This window comes from Hippoglossus hippoglossus, chromosome 10, assembly GCF_009819705.1.
Source record: "Hippoglossus hippoglossus isolate fHipHip1 chromosome 10, fHipHip1.pri, whole genome shotgun sequence".
NCBI lineage: Eukaryota > Metazoa > Chordata > Actinopteri > Pleuronectiformes > Pleuronectidae > Hippoglossus > Hippoglossus hippoglossus.
In genome coordinates, this window is record NC_047160.1 from 10375835 (window position 1) to 10399352 (window position 23518).

At 40.9% G+C, this 23518-nt stretch overlaps 1 protein-coding gene across 3 annotated transcripts in view; it reads right to left on the bottom strand.

Annotated features, from left to right (window-relative positions):
• Window positions 1–307: 307 nt before the first annotated feature.
• The window catches only part of ctnna1 (catenin (cadherin-associated protein), alpha 1), a 71457-nt gene continuing 48246 nt past the window's right edge, over window positions 308–23518 (bottom strand). For 2 of the 3 annotated variants that reach the window (XM_034598718.1, XM_034598719.1), the window contains exons 14-18: window positions 22800–22910; window positions 20912–21093; window positions 13569–13674; window positions 2775–2909; window positions 308–1728 (exon numbers count right to left, since the gene is read on the bottom strand). In XM_034598718.1, coding sequence (XP_034454609.1) covers window positions 1441–1728; window positions 2775–2909; window positions 13569–13674; window positions 20912–21093; window positions 22800–22910 — 822 coding nt within the window. In that variant the 3' untranslated portion in view covers window positions 308–1440. Of the gene's footprint in view, window positions 1729–2082; window positions 2112–2728; window positions 2910–13568; window positions 13675–20911; window positions 21094–22799; window positions 22911–23518 lie in introns of those variants that run through there. The other variant, XM_034598720.1, reaches the window with a different exon arrangement.

Sequence of the window (23518 nt, forward strand, 5' to 3'; positions counted from 1 at the left end):
AAAAAAATCCACCTATCAAATAACCATATACCTGCTCACCCTGCTATAGTTCACAGATGTCAAACGAGCCAAACAAAAGATTCAGCCCCATGTCCAAAGCAGCAGGAGTTCAGAGCCTCGCTGTTCACCAATGCAGCAGAAATCTGTATGACTGGAGAACAGGCAGCACAGTGACCACCCCACAGCTGTTGCCTGAAGTACAGAAAAACTTCCTCCTGTGTTATTTTAAAGCTCCAACACCTCGCAACTTGTTTCTAGTTTTTTTTTGTTGTTAAGATTGTGCTTGACATAACAAAATCTGGATTAGAGTTTAACAGTAAGAATAAGAAGGCTAACAAGGAGACTTCAAAGTCACGGAAATCCCCTCTGTTCCTCAAATACCTCCAAACTGTGGAGACAAAACATATTGATCCCTCAAGCTGGTCTCATTCTGAGATTGTGGAAGCGTTTGGTCTCATTGACATTTAATGAAGCTCATCTGCTGTGGAGAGGACCAGCACGTGGTCGAGTCGTTGTTTAGTCCACTGGGTTCTCCTTGACTGAGCAGCGCCGAGGCTTCTTTACAAAGTTTGGACTGCGTAGATCTGTGTGCCCCAAGTTTACGAGAGGGGACACGTACCAGTCCTGTAGCAAAACAGAAGCCTGAGAAGACCTTTGGTTTGCTGCATCATGTGAACATAAAAAATAACATCAACAAAAATGTATGTGAGATGCTTAAATTAAAAAAATGACATGATCAGTCCAAATGTTAACAGGCTGTGTATAAATCAGGAGTTTGAAAATAGTGTTTATAGTCAGTTTAAACTGATTCGACTGTTTATAGTGGCATAACAATGTTTACAATTAGAGAAATGTAGGGTAACATGGAAATAGATTGACTTTGGTTCTTTCAGGTTGAACCATAACATATTTATATCTATTAGTTATCCCAGCACATCCATGTGAACTACAATAAGGCAGTTGAGATTTTGCATAGTTGACATCTGCAGTACAGAGGGTATTTTTGCCTTTATCAAACATTATAGCGTAAAACACCAGAGACCCCATAGTATTACTTTAAAACTGGTTAGAACACAACAATTAAATGCCTCCTGGAATAAATTCGTATAACATCTATGAAATCAACACCTTTTCCTCCCATTAACGTGAGAGGAAAAGGAAAAATATAAAAAAAAAATGCCTTTGTCCAGTTGATTTCCCTCCGACTGTATTTTCCAGATAAGAGACAGTTAATACTACAGACTAGAGCACATCTGAACTTATGGAAGAGAAATTAGGCCGTGTAGGAATATAATTGGTCAAACAAACAAGCCGTCTATAGGAAGATAGAACAAATATGTTAAAACATTTTTTTTTCTCTTTGAAAGAACGACGAGCTCGATCTCTATATAAACTCACTGGTCGATATTTTGTGTTGTCTGGAATCAAACGCAGACGAGTCTAGATGCTATCCATGGCTTTGAACTCGCTCAGAGCCTGCACGGGGTTGATGTGCTTCTTTTGCGAGGATCTCTTGACTCTGTTGGTCTGGTCATCCTGCTTCTCTCTCTTCACCAGAGGCTTCTTCTCAGGAGCTTTCATCCTCCAGGAGATGGCCGGCATATTGAGGGACTCCATGCCTTTGCTCTTCTGGTACTTAGTGGATGCCACGTAGGAGGCCTTGACGGTGGACACCACTGTGTTCATCAGGTTCTTTGCAGCCTGGATGAGTGACATGGCGCTGTCCAGCTGTTGACATGAAAGAGGCGTGAGAGAAGAGCGGAGAAACAATTAGCCTTGTGCTGTTGTTATTTGGCATCATCTTTTAATTCAAGCCGAGTGAAAGTAACCTGCTTCCGTTCATGTCATTTTGCAAAGGAAAAACAAAATAACAACCTTTCTAAGTTCGCCTGGCTTACAAACAGATGTGAGGAATTGGAGAATATAGAAAAAGGTCACACTAATTTAATCTCCGCAGTTTAATAGCCTCACAGACACCGCTGACACTTGACTGGACGTTTTGGAGCATTCGCAGCCCCACAGAGAGGAGGGAGGAATTCATTATTTCCTGCACACACAGGCAATGCATCTGAATTAATCTGACTAGCAAGTGAGTGGTTAATTATTGCTTAAAGGGTTCGTAAACAGCGGCCTTGTACAATGTTATCTTACGGTTAGGAAACAATTGGGCAGCATTACTTCTTGGTAGCAGACAAATCCATTATTTCTGTTATCTGATCATTCGATGTAAATATAAGCTGCAAATTACAGTGCAGAGAATGAAACATTAACTCATGACAAACAGCAGGCAATGCCATTAAGTCTTTAGTATCATTTCTTTCTTTCAGTAACAGCACATAATAAAACTTAAGAAAGAAGCCAATGCTTTATATCGATTTTATAATCTTTATAGTCAGAAATTAAAAAGGTACGATGACGGAATTTCACTAGAACTAAAAGCAGTTCAGTTTACTTTCATCGTTTCTCACCAAAATACAGCATGTGCTCCAGAAAAGACCACACTGCTTATCTCACTTTGAAGTTTTACTCTCTTTTAGGTGACTGTTTTGAATCCTGCTCTGTCTTCATCATTATTCCTGCTCTTCTTTTATCAGCACGTTGCAACCTTTGAAAGTGCATTACTGCCACCAACTCGTACGGCCCTCTGCAGTCTTTAGTTTGGATTTAAAACCTCATTTAAACTGCTCAACTACTCTTTAGCTACTGTGGAGCTTTCGTAAAATGAAGATTGTAAATTGACGTGTGATGTTTCTGCGGATGAAGAGTGAACTTACCCCCGACACAACCAGCTCTCCTCCCAGGTTCTGAACCTCGGCCTTGACTTTGCTGCAGATGTTCAGCTGGTGACAGTACAGGGCGATACGCTGCAGGTAAGCCAGCAGGTCCTGCTTGCAGGTAGAGTCGGGGCACTGCAAGAAAGACAACACATGTCAACACGTGTACATCAATTAGTGTATAAGCACAAACAGGTTGATTCTAATACTACCTGCTTGTAAGTGGTACAATGAATTAATTTGTGACACCTTATTCATTTGCTGGCACTACTTAATCTGAATATTTATGTGATTCTACAGATGCAACCATCCCGCACTTTATCATGATGAGTTAGTACCAGTGTGACAGGTCGACACCCACATAAGGGACGTGCTCAGAGCCAAAATGACAAATGCACACCCACAACCTGCTAGATTGATAACTCATCTTCACAGGGTTAAGCATGATCAACTTCTACAGAATGCTAATTCTATTAAGAGGTAAAAACTTATGTCAATCATTTATTTTCAGCAGGTGGAGATAATCCTGTGTGGAGTCTCTTCGGGACCAAAATTACTTGCTCTCAAAAGTGACACAGGATCCCTGCTCATAGTTTAAAATGGTATTTAAACTATTTAAACAGTTGAACGTCTCATCATCAGTGATCTGGATTCTTGTGACAAAAAACAATCAACATGTTTACATGGACACCAGTATTCTGATATTAACCAGATTAAAACAATAGTCTGAATACAAACTGCCATGTGAATACCTTTTTTCATAATCAGACTATACTCTTTAAAATGTAAACGGGAATATGAATGGAAGATTCTCGTTGTACCTCATGTAAATATCATAATTGGATGTGAAAACTCACTCTAAACAGCTTCAATATGTATATGTGTAAGTACATGTGTTAAAACTATTCTTTAGGACAAATTAAGAACAAAGTTGAAAAGGCCTCTTTGCTATGAGGCATAACAATATTGTCAAAAGTCAGCTAAGAACACAAAACAAAATACATTGGAGCCATAAAAACACCATCAACTTCACAAAATCCAATAAATTCTCATAAAGCCTCCTTGAAAGTGGCACTATGTGAAGAGCCACACAAATGCATCTCATTTAGATTTGGCAATCGTTTAGAAATATTTCATCTCATTATAATTAGACTGGGCTCTACTTTGGAACACCACAGCAATCCCTCTACTAGTTTGCTAAACAAGTCCCCTGCCAGCATAGTAATTAGGCCTCAATATTCTTCTTCAAGCAAGGGATGTAAACACCCTGACCGTTTACTACAGATCGTTAGAGTGACCTGACACCCACAACAGGTAGGGCCGCAATCCTCACGACACAGCTAGACTGAGACTGCTACAGATAATAAGAGGCTAACAGCTTCACGTAACTAAACTTACTACACCTGTGAAAAGCAACCGAGGGACCATGTGACGGAGCAAGCCGAAAGGAGAAACTGGCATAGACACCAGAATTGGCAGGTGCTTGGCTGTGTGAAGGAGTTGTCCTTTGGCAGCTGTTAATTCTGAGTGCATGGAAAAGGTGAAAGGGAGGTAATAGCAGCCAATATTTAATTGATGGAATCTCTACAGGAAGTAGTTGGCAAGGTCGGTACTGTGGAAGTGAAGTATGCTGCGAGTCAAAAATGAAGAGGCATTTTTTTCTGGCTGTAAGTGAGGAAATGACACAGAGTGGACGTCAGTTTTCTTTGTCCATTTGTCAATAATGGCAATTACCACAATTAAAGTGCTCTAATCCACAGAGAAGAAATCCAGCTTTTCTTTTCTCTTTGCAAACAGGAAGAGGAAACGTATTTGGGATCGTAATTTTTGGACACTTCAAACAGACTAGGACTTATGATGCGTCTAATCCTGCCGAGTCCCTGGTGGGAGTGTGGAGCGCTCATCTGAATATAGTACACTCGCTCGCAGACATACAGCCATGCATGCCTGCATTTACACACCACCCCAGCCAGCACAGCCATGCTTATTCATACACATCGTACATCATGACGGTGGGAGACTTCAGCTGAATAAGGACAAAAACACATTTATCAGCAACACATCCTTTTACCATGCTCAATATAGCCCCACTTCATCTATACATGCTAACACAAATTGGTCACACATCCAAAGTACACAACTAACTCCATTACAAATGTCTTTCTTACTGAGAGCTCTACAGATGTTTTGTGATGATGATGATGATGAAATTATTTTGGCATTCTATTAAAAGGAGGTATGCATGAGGTGATGAAGGGAAAGGGAGCTGGAGGGGATGATCATCATACAGGAGAGGACTAATACATGGCTGAGAGGCTGGATAAATGGGAGGGGGGGGAGTGAGAGAGAGGAGAAAAAAGAGAGGAAAGAACCAGAGAAAGATAAGTAGTTGGAGAAAAGACGAGGAGCCAGAGCCAGAGGGGGGAACAGTATGGAGAAGTAAATAAGGGGGCGAAATCCAACTGGGGAAAAGGGACGCAGACAGGAGGATTCAACTGTAGATGAGAGGGAGGGGGGTATAAGCAAGTTATTCTGTGTGTGTGTGTGTGCACGTATTCCTGTACTTATATCTTTGTGAGGACCATTTTAAGCATAGAAACTACAGAGTGAGGACATTTTTGGAAAGTGAGGACATTTTGACTGGTTTCAGGGTTAAGACTTGGTTTTAAGGTTAGGTTCAGAATGAGTGTAGGTTAGGGTTCGGCATTTAGTTTTGATGGTTAATGTGAGTGTTAGGGGCTAGGGATTATGTCAAGGAGTGTCCTCACTAAGATAGAAGTACAAACATGTGTGTGTGTGTGCGCGCACATGCAGCAGCAGCAGAGACCTGGGATGAGGCTGAATGCAGCAGCCATGCTAATGAGGGCTTGGGGAAGTATTCAGACGGCTGAGAGCAGGGCGCTGTGAAAGCATCACTTGTGCTCATACTCCGCTCAGCTGCTGGCTTCACTCAGCACTCAGGAAACTCTGTAAGGCTGCGCTGACTCTGACACGTGAATACAGAAGTTACACGGGGTACAGATAAGAACACCTTGGATTGTTTTGGTAACACAAACAAAAGCCCCAGTGGGCCTCTTACTCGAGGAGTATTCACAATTTGATGATTGCTCCAGAGGCTAAACGTGCTACGGACTACCTTCACTGTGCTGTATCAATGTTTTCTGAAACCACATGCAACAACAGATAACTCACATATTACTGAATCCTTTTAGATCCCTTCTTATACTTGAGGGTATAAATAATTAACAATGAGAAAAACAATTAGTAAATGGGGCATATAATCTATGTATTTACTCAACGTATGTGTCTATGTATATTCAGGTTGTGCAAACATCAAAATCCAACAGTTATGATGAAAGTCAGATCTTGCATTACTATCTTAACAACTCATTTCCATTTCCCAGGACTTAATTCACTCATGCGAAAAACATTGGGACAATCACTGAGTGATTCAAGCTTCTAATCGTGACTTCAACCATTACAGGCTATCATTGTAATTGTCCTCGTCTTGCCTGAGTGCTACTGTGGTGATACAGCTTTTCTCAACATGCTGTGTGGCCACTTATGGACTGGGACGGATAACCTTGCATGGTCAGCTACTATTGAGATATGGCAAAGCGGGAAGAGGAGCACTGGAGACTTCATCACACAACTCTGGATACCTTTTCAAGGCAAACTGATAAAAAAGGTGAGACATCTTTCAAAAAGGAGTCAGGAAGAAATGTCAATGATTCTTGTGTAGTGGTTCTTGTCTCTGCACTTCTAGCTTTAAGGTCCTTCCCGAAAAATAAAGGTGAAACATCAAAGTTGTGACAAAAGGTAGCAGGTCATTGGTTTCATTTGCTCATTCTCTTTATCTCTTACGCACAGTGGCAAGAGTGTATGCAGCACAGTAGAGTGTGGATTCTCAACCTGAGCTAGGTAGAGCCAGGATTGGGGTCAGTCAAGCTAGCTGGGCTCATTTTTATTTATAAACTGCACTAGGGATGTCACGAAAAAAATGTAACAGTCGATACTCGATACCATGACATTTTCATGATTCGTGAGACCGTATTCGATACCACGGCAAAAAACAAAAACAGGAAATCCCATTGACTGTATTTTTTTTCTTTTAACACACTCCTTTATAAAAACATATTTGAAGATGCAAAAAACAGAACTTTTTTCAGGTTATAGTCAGGTTCTGTTAGTTTCTCTTGGGCTCGGACGGGTCGGGACAGAAAAATGTTACCCGAGCTACACTGATTATTTTAAGTATGTCTTCAGTATGAAGAACAATACAATGATACAAATTTATACATAAATGATCATACAAAAGGATTAACTAACTTTTTCTTCCTCTTCATGACTATGTTCATTCCATATTCGTAGGGTTTCAGTTCATAAGTGAGTTTTTTATTTGGCATCCATAAGATTAAGCTGTTGCTCTAGAGACGGTCCAGAGTAGAGTGCAAAAAAGGTAAAATCCCTAAAATACGAAAAAGAAGTGAGGGAACAAGAATGACAGAGCAGGATGCTGAACAGAAGGATTGCGCTGTGCTACGTGTTGGGTAATGTCAATGATATAAATGATGATCAGGAAGGTCAGGTCCCATCATTGGAAATGCCATGCAGTTCCACTGAATTCCATTATACAGACCAGAGACAGCAGCAGAGCCACTGTGCTTCTGACGCCCAGCACTGACCTTTCAGGACGAATCACCCAGAGGAAATGCCAATTTCCAATATTTACTGACACGGCAGCATTCTAATGTGCCACTGCCAGCAACCTGTTGGAGAGGGCCACAGGCGCTGAGCAGAATTTGTGTTTTCTCATTTGGTTTTGATGAAAGTGTTTTTAGACCGGAGAGGGGTAATTTTGAGTATTTTTGCTTAATGTCTTCTTTGGAGCGCCAGTTTCTTCTAAACTGATTAACAGTGTGGAAGAAAACTGTTAAGCTAAGCCGAGCTATTGAAATATACAATTATACTTTTTTTCCACCCGTTCCATGAAGCTTATTTTCATTTAAGCTGAGAAACTACAATAAGGAGGGAACACAGATGGAATCATTTCTAAAAGGTAGTGTTTACTGATAACTATGCCTAAAACCTATTAATCAGCCTATATAATAATGTAGTGACAGGGCAATTTGTTCTCCCACCGCAGTTAAATGACGAACACACAAAAAAACCTTCATTGAGGGAAGCTGGGGTGTGCGATGCGGTGGCTGGATTTTCATGGGTCAAAGGGAGGAAGACAAATCCCGAACCTTGGACCAGCCAGCAGGTTTCACTATGCAGCTTTACTGCTCTGACATATAAAGCATCCAACAGGGGGAGGGAGGAAAAAAATCAGACATTCGTGTGTCCGTGTGCGTGTTACAGGGTTGTGGATAATTAACTATGCCTAACCTGAGAAAGAACCTCCAGGACATAATGCCACAGGGCAACTTTATCTACCATTACAACTCAAAACTGCCATGAGGGTTGCAGGCATGGGGAGATATATATTTTAGTTTTCTGTGGGGAAAATACTGTGAGCGAGATCCATGGCAAAGTTTAAGGAGATAGAGGGAACAAAGCAGTGGAAAGACCATTCTGTTACTTTAGGCAGGAGCTGAAGTAGGAGATAACGCTACGCAGGGGTAGGAAATGATTGATTCCAAGCTGTAGTCCGTAGACACTTCAAGATGAATACACTGCCACATAAAAAATGTTTGATATATTAAATGCAATTTTAAAAGGTGAAAACAGTGGTGGGGATAAAATAGTGAAAAGTGAAGATAGAAGTGAGGACTTCGAAGGCAGTGACAAATTTAACAAGAGTTTTGTTGGTGGATAAAAGCTTGAGCAGACTTCCTATTCACCAGACCTCAGATAAAGTTGGGTATGATGGTGTTTTCTGTGTACGACCTAGTTATTGGGTTTTACAGTTAATATGTTCAACACTAGATTTCAACCTTTTGGTGCGAATTATATTACGGTTGACGGCAAAATACAAATCTGCCATGGGCGAACAATATCAATCAAGATGCATTTCCAACAGAATGACAGCCAGGTCTGTTCCGCTTACTGCACCTGCTAAAAAGATTCTGCTGCATATTTGGGCGGGGCTGATTGAATCACACTGGAACTCGGGAATGATAATGTGAGATTGAAGCAGACTGAGCACCTGGCTATGACAGGAGAAAATCAAGCTGGGGGCAAGCCAAAAAAACAACTTCAGAGGTAACCACGGGGACCAATTAAATGGCCCTCATCAATATTTAATGTTCAGGCTGCACCTGTCAGTCCGACACTTCACTGTGGTAGTTGTAAACTGATAACTTAACATTGCCTCAACAGAATAGGTATGCACAAACAGCGTCGATAAATCATTTATGCGCTCAACTTTTTCACATTCAGAAACTGACTTTCATTTGACCCTTGACAGCTTTTTTGTCACATTTCACACCTGACTGTGCCAAAACCTCTGATTTGCATTTTGCAGGTTGAGAGACAAAGACAAAGGCCCTCACATCTTTTAAATATGTATTCAGAAGCTCAACACCATTTAGTCATCCCAAACCATAGTAATCCATTCTCTCCTCAAGTTTTTAACGTCTCTCCACGGGTAAGGTAACAATGCCTTTATGTGGCAATATCAATATAGCTGTGTTTCCCATGCTCCTTCCGCTGACTCCTCCACCTTTAGGAGCTCTTTTGTTGTAAGTCGCTTCTTTTAATCGCAGACTTATGAATATAAAAAAAACATTAAAATAATGAATTATTGTGGGTAAATGCACTTCAAGGATAAGGTGAGCTACATTTGGTTGGGTTGACTTAGGGCAGTTAGCTCAGAGCTGACCCTTGAACTGCTGAGCTGAGAATTTGTGGGATCTTTGGGTTATTTTGCTTCTCCACTGCAGTGGATAATTTACAACCCTGTCTGCTGTAAAGCGTCTTGGGCCAGAGCTGGGATTAGACTGTGACCAGCAACAGAGCCCATGGATCACCATAAATTCCCACTGATTGAATGCAAATTGGAAAAGAACACTATATGTGTCAGTATACATCATGAGAATAAAGCTTGCACAACAAACACGCACACAGCACGTGCATGCCCGTTCTCTAAATATGCAAGCCTTATTTCATGTGTATGTGTACATGTGCTTGCTTGGTTAGCAGGCAAGGAGCAACAATTTATGGCCTACATAGTGGCTAACACATTTGCATTATAAATCTCAATTACATAGCATTATTTGTTTACCAGCCTGCTAAGATGGAATTCTTATAAGGTGCCCTGCAGAGCAGGGTCATAAATTCTTAATAAACTGCAGTGCAGACCTTTGTGTGGTACTGACCTAAATCCTGCAGCTCATCTGAGCACTACACTCATTTCTTTAAACTTTAATAAGGCTCTATTACACATATTTAACAGGTTTTCAGAAACCCCAAACTAAACATTGTCCACCTGCATATTTCTGTACCAAAACATGCATCGACACGGTCCTGTGGATGAAGACGTGGGTTAAGATGCTGTGCTATCAGTCTAGGACCATCTGCTGATGTGTTTTATATGAGGAGTAAACCCGCATAGGCCCTCCAGGCCAAAGGCACAGAGCACAAGTAATTAATATGCCTAGGTTAATGAGCAGTCCCAGCATTGCCTTTGCTCCTCTGACTGTCAGTATGTGCATCTTGGTACTCACTGTACTACTGCTGGAGTGTAGAGACTATCCCAACATACAATGCCTTTGCCCAGAGTGGGCCTGTGGCATCTCCTGCTTTGTTAGAGATATGGCCCTAAATATAAACCGCTTGTGTAAATAAATAAATTTGAAAAAACTGCCACCTGACAATTATACTGCTAATTAAAAGGCAAAGCACTCTTAATGGATTCATCTCTCAGGAGGGATGTTCCTGTCTTCACACAAATGCACTGCCCACTCTTCCTAGCTCTCCTATCTTTCCATCATTCTCCTCCCCTCTACCCCACGTCCGTCCCTGGGAGCCCTGGCTGATGCTCTACGGGTGTGTGTTGCCTGGTCTGCTAGTGTTTTGGTCTCTGCTGAGAGATAAAGGCTAAGGGGGACAGCTGGATGGGTACAGAGGCTGGAGGGGTCCTCGCTCTTGGCAAAGACTTCTGTTCCAGCAACCAAAGCTCTTAATTTATTCATACTTTGAGTGCTTCAAACCCCCAAATGGTGTATACACATACAAACATACACATAGGCAGAGAAAAAGATAAAGAAACAAGTCACTACAAATAGTTGAGGTTGGAAGAATAAAACAGTTAACTAAATCCAACACATCCATACACATGTGCCTGCAGAGACCCAGCCCAGTCAACAGTCGTGTTTGCATGCAAGCGCACGCACACACACACACACACACACACACACACACCTACACAGTTGCCCATCTGTTTTCTTTAGGGGATTACAGTGTTTTCATTAAAGTGAATAAGCATCTTCAAAAGCGGTAGTGAGGCATAAAAAAAAAGTCACTTTCCAGAACGGCTTATTCCCTGTTCAGATGATTCAGATGCAATTAGGTCAGTACAGGTAAGACTATGACTTTGTGATAGATGTGGACCTGTAATATTAAGGATCTTAGGGCACCTTAAATAAAATATCACACGTAGAGGGTTCTTGGAGTCCAGCAGCTCATTATGTCAGACTGAGGGAGAGATCTATGCTGAGATCTGGATGCAGATGTTTCCAGCATATGTTGGCATAATTGAATCCCCCGCTTGTGCCGAAAATCGGACAAAGGTAATTGATATACCTCTTACGCCCCATTTGAGTATGAGCTAAATTTATGGTGAAGCTCTCTATAAGCTTTGGGCTTTTTTGCCGTATCAGCATATGTGGAATATACTCCTCATGTGCACGCTAACAACCGGCTAAAAAGAAGCTGTGATGTAAAACTACATGATCCATAAATTAATTATTTACTACTGCCTTGTGTAGGAAACCCTGTGTAGAGGCAAATATTTAAACTATAGTGCAAAATAGACTTGATCATGACTGATGCAAAGCACTTAAATCCATGTGATGAGAGTCGAGACCGAAAACCTTCAATTTGAATGAAAACATTATTTAACAAACACATTTTAAGCGGTTACACGGTTTCGATGATATCAGTAGAGATGCTCACAAAACGAGAGGAAGACAAAGACTGATGCCTCCAAACAAACCAATGTTATTAAAATCCAGCAAACATGTCAAGTCAGCACAAGGCCTGAAGAGCGACCATGGAATAACTGGAATAAACCAGCAGCTGGTTCATTTCAACCATGGAAGCAAGCAGCATCTCAAGTGGAGAGAAGATCATGTCTTGTTGCAAACATCACAACTAAACTCTTCCACGATTTAACAACAAAGTGTATACATATTTCAGACATGGAGGCAATAAGTCTCTGCCGTAGAGATGGCACATGAATAAGTTGGGGGATAAATCATGTACAGTGTTTCCCTGGGGAGTTGTACAGTGCAAGTATTTAAGTGAAATATGAGGCCATGGATAATTGAATGCGTGTTTCCCTATGTCATGGACCATGGTCTCTTGGGAAAAGGATATATGTGGAGGGATGATGGAATAGGGAATTGGGGAGTGGGAGATGGAAGGATGAGAGGGGGGGGGGGGGGGGTTTGAAAGAAATTGGTAAAGACTGGTAAGGGGTGTCTCATGAATAACACAAATCAAAGCAGTTGTTCACATCGGAAGGACTCTGCTGTGTGAGCCTTTTACTTGGATTTGATCTTTAATGTGCAAATGAGACGAAATAAAATGAATTAAAAAAGGAATTTCATGTAGTGAAAGTTGTTTAGTTATTTTTTTAGACATGGATTACAGGAACATTGGCACAGAATACTCCAAAAGTAAAGTTTTCTGCTATTTGAGTCTTTAAATCCGGCTTACGTGCATCGCGGTTAAAAGGACATTTAAAAACAAGGAGGGGCTGTCAAGATGTAATCAGTATGAAAGCTTTGCTTTTTCTAACTCTGAGCACTAAAGCACGCAGCAATGTCAGTTCCTTCTGCAACACAGGAGCAGAGAACAAGTTGTGCATTTGGATAATGAAAAAGTTTGTTAAATTCTAGCTCAATAGTGTCAACTTGTGCAATGTAGTCAGAACATCCATGACTTAGAAGATAGTGAATTTAATTAATTAATGTCAATTAATGACCACCACTATGATAAAATGCATCCCTTGTTGAAATATAACTGAACATTGTGCTCGAGGGAGGAGCCTTAGTGAAAAATGTCCCCCCATCTTACAACATCTGCATCTGCTGATATCTTCCGACGAGGTGCATTCGGGGACAGTCAGAAATGAGTGGACATTTAGGCTTTAAAACAAGGTGTAAATGACCATGTTTAGAGTCGAATATGAATGTCGGGGCTTGTGGACACCTGGATGATACCACCGGAGCAGTATGGAGGCATGTTATGTTTTTTTTCTGTTTTTTTTTTTACATCTGAAGATAAGTCCCTAATATCTTCAGTTGTATTATATTTGGCTGCTACGCTGTTTACCCCTGAAACTCCAGCAGTGTTTTGTGCACTCAAACACTTCACCCACCCCTCCAACGGCATAGTGGTGAGTAGATAATGAGGGAATTATCATTTTTGGGTGAACTATTCTTTTTAAGATTTTTCTTACTCAGAAACTGAGTAAATTCCCCTTATCATTTGTGTTGCTGCACTTGTTGCTGATTTATCAGACCCTGACAGTGACACTACAATTCTGGTTATATATTGGTGTTGCAGGCACAAAGGTGTAGTCTACATCCAACCCTTGGGGACGGAGGTTCATTAACAACTTACATTGTCAGCGATGGTGCGGCCCAGCTTGTCCATCCTTGATCCTGCCTCCGCGATTTTTTTGGCAGCGCTGATGACATCAGACGTATTCTTCAGTGGCCCTTTTCCTCTGGGGAGAAAAAGTGGAAGGATCAGTCACAGTTTCTGATCTACTGCAGCCTCATTCAATATGCAGGATGAGCATCTCAGTCATGGCGCAGCGGTTGGTTTTGGATGGTTGTTTTTCAGTTAGCGACAAGTATGGATAGAGTGGCATGACTTATGGGAGTAGTTCAGGGAAACCTCACAAAATAAATGTATATGCCAACAGACAAATGATGCTACAAATGCAAAACAGTAGGCACCATACTGTTCAGTCAGAGAAGAGAACATTTTATAACCCATTATAAAAAGTGCAGAGAGGCAGCCTTCCCTGTCAGGGCTGGGACCAGAATGGGACGATGGAGCTGCTGCTTTCACCCACCCTCTTACAAAATAGGCTATTACCCCCATTTTTCAGCAGTTAAGCATATGATAGACAATATCTATTGATAATGTGCTTTTAAAAAATGCCAGCACAATCATACTTTCTGGTGAAAACCCTGATTCAAGGGTCCATCGTATTTTAACGTACACCAGCTTTCACATCACAAACAAATTCTCAATTCAATCTAGTTTTCCCTTTTATTCAAGCAGCTTTGCAGAGTTTATTAGAAGCAAATTGGATTGGTTTCAGGTCTATTGGTGGAGATAAATTGGCTGCCCCCAAAAACCCTTCACTCTTGCACACACAAACAAGCAATGTATTTGCATTGTCATTTTCATCCAGGTTTGGGATTAAGAAGGAGAACCACAGAAAAGAGGGGAGAATTGAGAGTATAGAGATGAGAATATGACTCAACTTTCAGGCACCATTCATTGTTATAACATAATACAGCCGTTCTTGACCCTTCTTAAGCCAAACAAAGCCGGTCCCAACATGGGTCAGCCCAGTCCAGTCCAGCCCTGACCTGATCCACTGTAAAGCTTGTCAACCATTTTCCTTTTTTTTCCTCTACCCCCACAAGGGACTCTGGGACACAGTTGGCAAGAGGCACAAATTGGATTCAAAGCTGCTCTCTCCAGGCTAAAAAATGAGCCATCCAACCCAGAACAGATGGAATTTTGTGTTCTGTTCTCCCGCTTCCTCTTCCCTCCCCTTGCATCTCCAACCCTTCCCCTCCCTTGCTCTGCTATAAAGCACGTCGGGGTCCTAGGCCAATGCATCAGAGCACATACTGGAATCTCTCTGGGGGGCAAGTCAACCCCCGGAGACAGATCTAGGGGCACTGTGCGGAGTACTGGGAAAAAAAGACAGCATGAAGTGTTTTTAAATTGAGTGTTCCTAGTATAATGTCCCAATAAAATAAACCCCATCACATCATGGTGCTTAAAAAACAACAACCACTGATTTCGTTCCTATAACACCACTTGCTTTAGCCCTAAGAGATAAATGGCTAGATTCCTCGCCATTTCCAGCTCTGTCTCAGTGATATTGTGGCGACTGGGAAAAGCACAAAGAGAACATGTCAAGAGATGGGAAAACTCTTGACAAGGACACCCGAGTAAGATTTTTTATAGGGAATTCATACATGTAGAAAGGGCTGGGAACTTCAGGTCTGGTGACAGCTGCAGGCCTCCAGATGGGTGTAAACCACATCAGACCGAGCACTCCACAGCACAGAATGCTCCGAGACAGGTGGCTCCCAAATATGTTGCATGCATCCAAGCCACACATGCCTTATTCATGAAAGCTGCCACACAGCCATAAGCGATGCACGAGTCAACGAGAATCTCTCTCTCTCTGTGCAGCTTTGTCAGGAGAGAGGTCCAGATCAATTACCTCATACAGCATTAACCTTGGCAGGGCTTTGTGCCAGCTCAAGGTTGAGGGGGCAATAATTTGGGCGTGGGCTGAATTAGCCAGCGACTGACCTTCCATGTGCTACTGCCGCATGCAAGAGTGGGGGCATAATATGAAGATATATATTCAGCCCTCAGACACACAGCAGGATATATAGACTGCAATCCACAGTCTGAGTGTGCCACATAAAAAGTTCCAGTATTAGCCCATAAATTAGCAAACTCTCCAGAGTAACTGCACTGATAACACAAGCAAAAGAAAATCCTTTCCCTTGGGTTTCTTCTAGAAACTCTGTTTCAATTACGAATAACCATTCTGGCCATATTGACATCTCTAAGGTCAAAGATATTAAAGCTTACGGTTGTGTACATCACAGGGTAAATATAACAAACAATTAAAATATTGTTTTCGAGAAATTAAAAACAACTAAAAACAAGCTTCCTTGGAGTGCTTGACAACTCACACAACTGATGCCATCTGTTAAAAATTATCAACAGCCCTAAGATGGAAGCAGCATCATTTACATTTCATTTACATCCGTGTCTATAGAGGTTGTAATATAAAAAAGAGCTATTCATTTTTTATTATTTGGATGAATAGGAAGCAAATTACAAATTGCAGGGTTCTGTGTAACCTCAGTTAAAGCCTGGCTGTGTTATTATTTTTAACTCTGCTGCCGCGCTCCAGAGTTGTACTTCTTTGGCCGAGGAGACAGGATCTTTGACCCATTCAGAGGATGAAGGCAGAGTGGCAGAATTTCATCATCATTGCGGATGTGACTCAGAGTCAGGCACAAAATGTCCTCTGAGTAATTCACTTGAAATTTTAAAAAGACAGTCATACAAATAGTCAGGCGCAAATATATTCAACCAGTTAAAATGTCCTCACATCCTCCACATACACAAACACATTTTCACAGCATGAGCTGCTCACACAGACGCATAGAAATGCTGTTCAATAAAACAAATCTCAGTAATCCAGATCATATTTCTAATATATTATATTCATATTGTGCAATACAAAGCATGTGAAATTAAGGTTCTTGAATATGTTTTACCTCTCATCTGAAAAACCTGTAACCTGTTCACAAGTGGACAGCTCTAAGTTCTGATCACTCAGACCATATTTGGAGGTCAGGGTAAATCAAAATGCTTTTACATGCTTGTACATTTATTCAGATTTTTTTCAAAAGGGTAAAATCTTATTTCATTGTAAAGCTATGTGACTCACATAGATTCACTCAGCCGCTCCTGGCTCTGCTTTCTCTCTGTCCCTCTCTCAAATTGACACACACCAACGCACACACAAAACACATCGACAGTGGACCCATCAGTATATAGTCAGACTAAAGACAGGTTAAATAAACAGCATAATTTGGTCTGAACAGGGCTACAGACATTTAACCTACGCAGCCGTTGGCACCTGTAGAGTTGTTGGGGTCATGATTTGTGTGTGTTTTATTAAACTGCATCCATGTGTACACTTAAAGCCCGGTAACACTTTGGCCCTGTTCGTACCTGGCATTAACATGAGTCATGGGTGATCAGATCACAAGTGGACAGCTCTAAGTAAGTCGGTTCAAAACTGGCATTAAAATCAGAGCATCGGCTGCTCATTGAAGTCCAGGTGGCTACTTTATCACCACATGTCCTCAAATAGTGACCAGGACCTTCATTTAACTCAACTGCAAACGGTAGCCGGCCTTTGAGACAGGCTTGTATTATTTCCATTTCCTTGATATATATAACTGGCCATATTTTAATAGGAAGCCTTGTTTGCCCTCCTCTCTCTGCCCGAGGCGCGACTGCAGTGCATTCCCAAAAACATGCATACAGAGCGAGCTGGGCGGAGAGGTCGTGGTGGCCATGGTGAAGTGAAGAAAACCTGAGTTCACAACAAGTACACTTTTTACTGGGAGTGCAATAAAAAGTGAAAGGCCAATTAAGTACTTTGTAATTTTGAAAAGAATTGTTCAACAAACTTGTCGAAAAGTTATATTTACACCCATTTTGTCCAATCTCCCATCATATTTTACCAAACCCCATCATGCTGGTTAAGTCTAGTACAGACCAAATTCAACACACACACACACACACACACACACACACACACACACACACACACACACACACACACACACACACACACACACACACACACACACACACACACACACACACACACACACACACACACACACACACTTAATTTCTTTACAGTTAAAACATGTATGAAAAGAGCCAAAATGAACACTAAGCGGTGTCTGCCCTGGGTTTGGTGGTAATGTGGCTGTTCTAGTACCACTCTGGCATGGGCAGATGTTAGCTTAGCTACTGTCTGAGACAATCCAGTGACCCCACCTTCTCCATCTGCAGACAGTGAATCACAGCAGCAGCAGGGGGAGGAGGTCAGACTGATATCTGTTCTTCTTACTCTCTAAACTTTACTCTGGAATATTGTTTATTTTACTGACATTTTACATTTGTATCCAGTGACGCATTGAGTTAATAGAGTCTTTGCTGTGATTGCTATAGAAACAGTCTTAAATTGTCATGACAGATCCAAATCATGTTTTAAGAATAAAATACAATATAACAGAGCTTCCTGCAGTAAAATAAAAACCAAAATAGGAAACCAAATTTGGCCTTTTACAGCCCAAACTTTTCTCCAAGAGGCTACTTATTCCCACTCACTACTCCATAACCCGTGCAGTATGTGTCTCCACATGAGTGACAACTTTTGATCAGATCTTGCCTCCCCGCTCTATATGCAAATAAACACGTACATCATTGCTGTTTTCAAAGAACAAATGTGTTGCTGTTTTTAGCTGTCTGACAATGATAGACGGGGCCATAGTCAGCGAGAAAGAGAGAGAGAGAAAGAGAGAGAGTGAAAGAGAGTGAGTGAGTGAGTGAATCAATGTAAACAAATCTGCAATGAAATAAGATTTTACCCCTTTGAAATAATAAAAAACAACAGAATAACAATATGTGGCGGTCAATGTTAATATTGTTTTAGTGACCACAAATAAATCAATGTATGGAAAAGACTGAGAAGTATAAAAAAAAAATTGGTTGATTCCTGTCGGTTCATTATGAAATCTAGTTGTGAACCAGAGGAAGTCAGCTGAGCAGATTGTCCTTCAAGGTGGCCCGGGACACATTTGGGTTCATACAGCTAAAGAACGTGGCCACATGAGTCTCTTATGACCTCTGTATGTGGTGAGTGATCTGATCTCAAATGTATCCTCGATGCGTCTTCTGTGTTTTTACACTTGTACTTAGAGCTGTCCACTGGTGATTGGATTACTCGCCATGCTTCTACATCCTGAAGGCCAGTGTATTATCATAAGAAAAATAAAAAAATCTTGCAGAGAGATAAGATGCCAACTTGTTTGGTTCAGTGTAAAAAAATCAAAAACAGCACAACATGGGGCCTCCTTAATGCCAATATAGTGGGATCTCTTGGATTTGTGACTCCAATGACTCATACTGTATATGACCTCAATGATTGTTAGGGTGTTAATGGCTCCACAAGAGGTGTGACTTCCCTCAAGTCAGTCAACACTGATGACGCCTTTATGGCCCTGTTAAGACGTGGTACTAACGTCTGCCCTGAGAGATCCAATCAAAAATGTTCAGCTCTAAGAACGTCTGTTCACACCTAGCAATAGAATGTGTCCTGAATGAGTCTCTTGTGACCGGATGTCCCCCGTTCTATATGCAAATAAACATGTACACCATTTCTGTTCGCAATCACATGAGTATTAAAGATGTGTGCTGTCAATATCGTTGTGTTTGAGAAGGAAAGATGGAGAGGAGAGAGTGGAGCCAGGAGAGGCTGAGCGAATCAATGCTAGTAGCTTAACAATGAAATAAGATATTTCCCATTTGGGGGAAAAAAGGAAAAAAAGGAAATCAAAACTGTCTGTGAGTGCTGCTATCGTGGCCACAAATAATTCAATGTATGGGTACTGAGAAGTGTAAAAATACTTGTGTAGGTGGTACCTCACAGCTAAAGAATGTGGCTGCATGCGTCCCAAAGTGATCAGATCTCAAATTTCCTTTACCAAAAACAATATTCATTACTATATTTTTCCTGGAGTGTATAAAAGTCTGGTTTATCAGTGTCACTTTCTTTGGCAAAGGCCTGCCAGAGGAGAAAACCAGTAGGATTTTAAAGCTGCTGAGCAAGAAGCATGGGGCAGCAGGAAGCTCTGTGAGAGCTTGAGAATCTAAGTACACTGCATTGCTAAAAGCACCAAGAGTTCATTACACTTGTCTATCAACACAAGAGGGATTACCGAACTAATATGTCAAGGGGAAAGAATTCAGATGCATTATTTTTAATAGTTATAATGTCTGATGTCTGTTATATTCTGTTATGATTCTTAAGAGGTTTATGAATAGTGCCTAAGAAAATAAAACAATTACAGTAGAGTAACAATTAATTTTGGAGTGACAAGCCTCTGTTTATGTTTTGGCGAGGGTGATACCTCTTTGTTGGCATTTGGTCACATTTTGTTTGAAATGAAAAATGTCCCCATTGTGGGACTAATAAAGGACTTCTTATTCTTATTATACCCATGTGATTTTGATTAAAATCTAAACATTTTTAATCCCTCTTAAATATTTTTTTTTGGGTTACATTAGAAATCGTATCGGCTTTAAATCGATAGTTAAATATGAACCAAGTTTGTGAGTTTCCTGAAAATACTGACAGCTTGAAACCACAGAATCTTCCACACATTCTTCTTTTAGTAGAGGCCGATTTTGTAGGAGTATTTCCAGCAAAGATGTTTCATATTATAGCAGGACACATTATGATTCTGGAGATGGTTTTCCAACCATTTCTCTGCCATCTTTATTGTCTCAGCAAACCACTGACACGGGCGGATAAGGCCACCCTGTAGCAGCTCTGCGTTTAAGATTTACAGTGCTCACCCAGCTGTATTCATGAACCACAGAGAGAGGGAGATTTGATGCACTGCTTATGGTTGTGCATATTAAGATTAGGGAAGGATGGAAAAATAATCAAGAAGAAAATCCTACCTACAGTGCTGCTTAAGGAAAATGAAGAGCATTGATGCATGAATAGTAGTATTTTACTGGATGCATAGCATTGTGCAGATATGGGCAAGTGCTTGGAAACAAAAGTAAGCTTATTGGACGATGTTGGGTGTATTTGACACAGGCTTAACTTAAACATGTGTTCTGTCTTGCAGGCATTTTGCTTGAATTGCACAACTAGAGTAATATTAATGTGAGGAGAAGTTAAGACGGCATATATATATATATATATATATATATATAAAAAAGGACAAATACACAGACTAAATTTTGGCCGACATCAATCAAAGTGATTATTTAAAATGTATAAATCATTAATTAAGATGAATTGTAAGGCCAGGAACATATCTAAACTTTGGCTGTGGGAGGGAACGAGGTTGTCAGTCAAAACTCACCTGGTGAAGTCTGTCATCTCCATCATGATCATGCACATCTGCTTGGCCAACACAATGATGTCATTGCCGCTGTCATCCCACTTGGATACCTCGGCATCCAGCTTGCTCTTCTCTTCTTGGAAGCTAGCCACCTGTTCTGCAATCTGCGCCCTCTGCTCCTGGGGCAACTGGGCCATGATAGCCTGAAGGAGGAATTATGGAAAATGTGGTGGGTTAGCACACTATACATCAACATACTGTGAGTGAGGCCATTTCTGTGTCTCCGGGGCTTTTTGTTTTACATCATTCCCTATGGTTTCCATGGATGCACAATAGTTTTCTTGCCAGGCAAGAACCCGAGCCACAGTTGGACTATATAGTGCAACACTGCTGTGTTCCTAGTTTGAGTTCTAACTATACTCTCTGGACACTTTATGTTCACCTGAACTACCATACTACTCCCTTATGAAGGTTATAATGCTCAGTTCTTATTAAAACATTCCGTTATATGTTACATAGGTAGGTGTTGTACAAAACTGCAATATAAAGGATCCAAATGGGGTTCACAGTAACTTAGAAATATACAACCTCTCCTGAAAAAAGGAAATTACATTGATCTCGGAGCTTTGGGCCAAAGAAAAAGATAAATATAAAGCATTTGTTTAGCAGTAATTAATATCATCGGCAAGCGTGTTTAGCAGCATTTCTATTCATCCTGGCTGAATGTTCTATGGACAGTTTCAAAAAAGGAAGTCAGACATTCAGTGAATGAGGTTGAGAGGCTGAGGAGGGCTGAGACACGTGAGAGCATGAAATCAAATATCATCACAGGAGCGTTTATTCCCTTACTGGTAAATAAGACCCTCAACTAAGCTTCAGTAAAGCTGTTCAGGCGAGTGCAAAGATGAAAAAACACCCCCATCTGAAAAAATAAAAAAACACCATGGTGGAAATGTACTGAATCATCATTCGCCCATTAGATATTTTCAAGATTAAATTATTACTCTATTCCATTTAGGATTGTAAATCACTCAGAGTTGTCCCCTCCTCCCCCTCAAATACATTCAAACGCCTGGCATCTCATGATCTATTGTGAGTCTTCTCAGGTAGCTTTCAACATGTCGCCTAACACTGGTTCACACACAAAACAGAATGTGGGGATAATTGAAATAACTCTAAAATGCTGATTGAGATGAATTCACTGTGGCTACTCGAGAGTCACTGCATGTATTAAACAGGAGGGAGGAGATCATGAGAAGATCATAACTCTGATATCTTTCTAGAGTCTGAAGTATACCACTGCAGTGTTTCCCAACTGACGGAGGGTGTGAGTCAAATTGATATGCTGTTGTATAAGCTGTAAAAATGAATTACTTTATAAAAATACTTGGGTCTCATATTCTGTGTTGGTAACATGCCAACTGTGGATGATCAATAGCGTAGGAGGGTGGGGCATTTTGAAAGAAAAACTGTCTGGTACATTAACATGAGTGTACTGTTACAAAAGGATCATAAATTAATCTGAATTCTAATAAATCTAAAAATTATGAGTACTGTTCTACAGCCTAATGTATATGGCATCAAACTGTAATGTATTTTATTGTACAGTGTTTACATTTTCCACTACATTGTCAAACATTAATTTAATCAAGTTGAATGGCAATATTCAACTCAATAACTGAACATATATTAAAACTTGTAAGCCAATATTCAACTATCCTCAACTAAGCTTCAATTCTGTGGGCCACTAGTGAATGAATCACCTAAATACGTACTGTACGTTCAATATGTATATTTCTTTTGCACTTATCTCCCATTTCTCACAAGCTATCATTGATGCCATATTAAGAGGCAGGGCATTAGACTCAGTAATATCTGTAAATACTACGAGAAGCAATTTACAACTTACCCGTGCACTCTGGCCAGCAATAAGCTGGTCATCCTCTGTCTGCACGCTGGTCCTGCTGCGAACATCAAAGTCCTCCGTTTCAAAGTCGGAGTCGTCCAACTCCTCTGGAGTCTGTAATGGCACAACAGAGAGGGGGGACGTATTAAAGGAAGGGTACAGGAGGGGAGACGGATCAAAAGAGCCAAATGTATAGGGTGGGGAGGGGCAACAAGAGAAAGGGTAGAAAAGGGAGAATTGGTCAAAGAAAAAGCAGTAAGCTTTGCGTAATGAACATAAAATAATGCTGGCATACCAAAGCCTTTTGAGCACTATTAAATAAGCAGTCTGTTTATTAACAATGAGAAATGCCTTGGCACTACGAGTCACAGCAGGGTCAGATAAATGTCTTCTTCCCTATAGTACCCCATGGTACTAGAAACTGCAAAGTCTAAATGTATTCGCAAATCAAGTGTAACGTGCTGCCTGTGCATTTTGAGAGGGAAAATGAAGGTACGGGCTGGTATGAAACACATTAGGAGCAAAACGCTTCAGAGTTCCATCTGTCGCTCTCTGTAAAAAAAAAGAAAAGAAAACGGGTAAGGCATGAGTGGCCTTCTTCTAGAGTGTCGCTACTTCATCTCCAATTCTTCACCTCTTCCCTAACATTGAATGCAAAACAAGACACGAGCAACTAATTCCCCATAAATATTAATACTAAAAAAAAAATCCATCCCAACAGC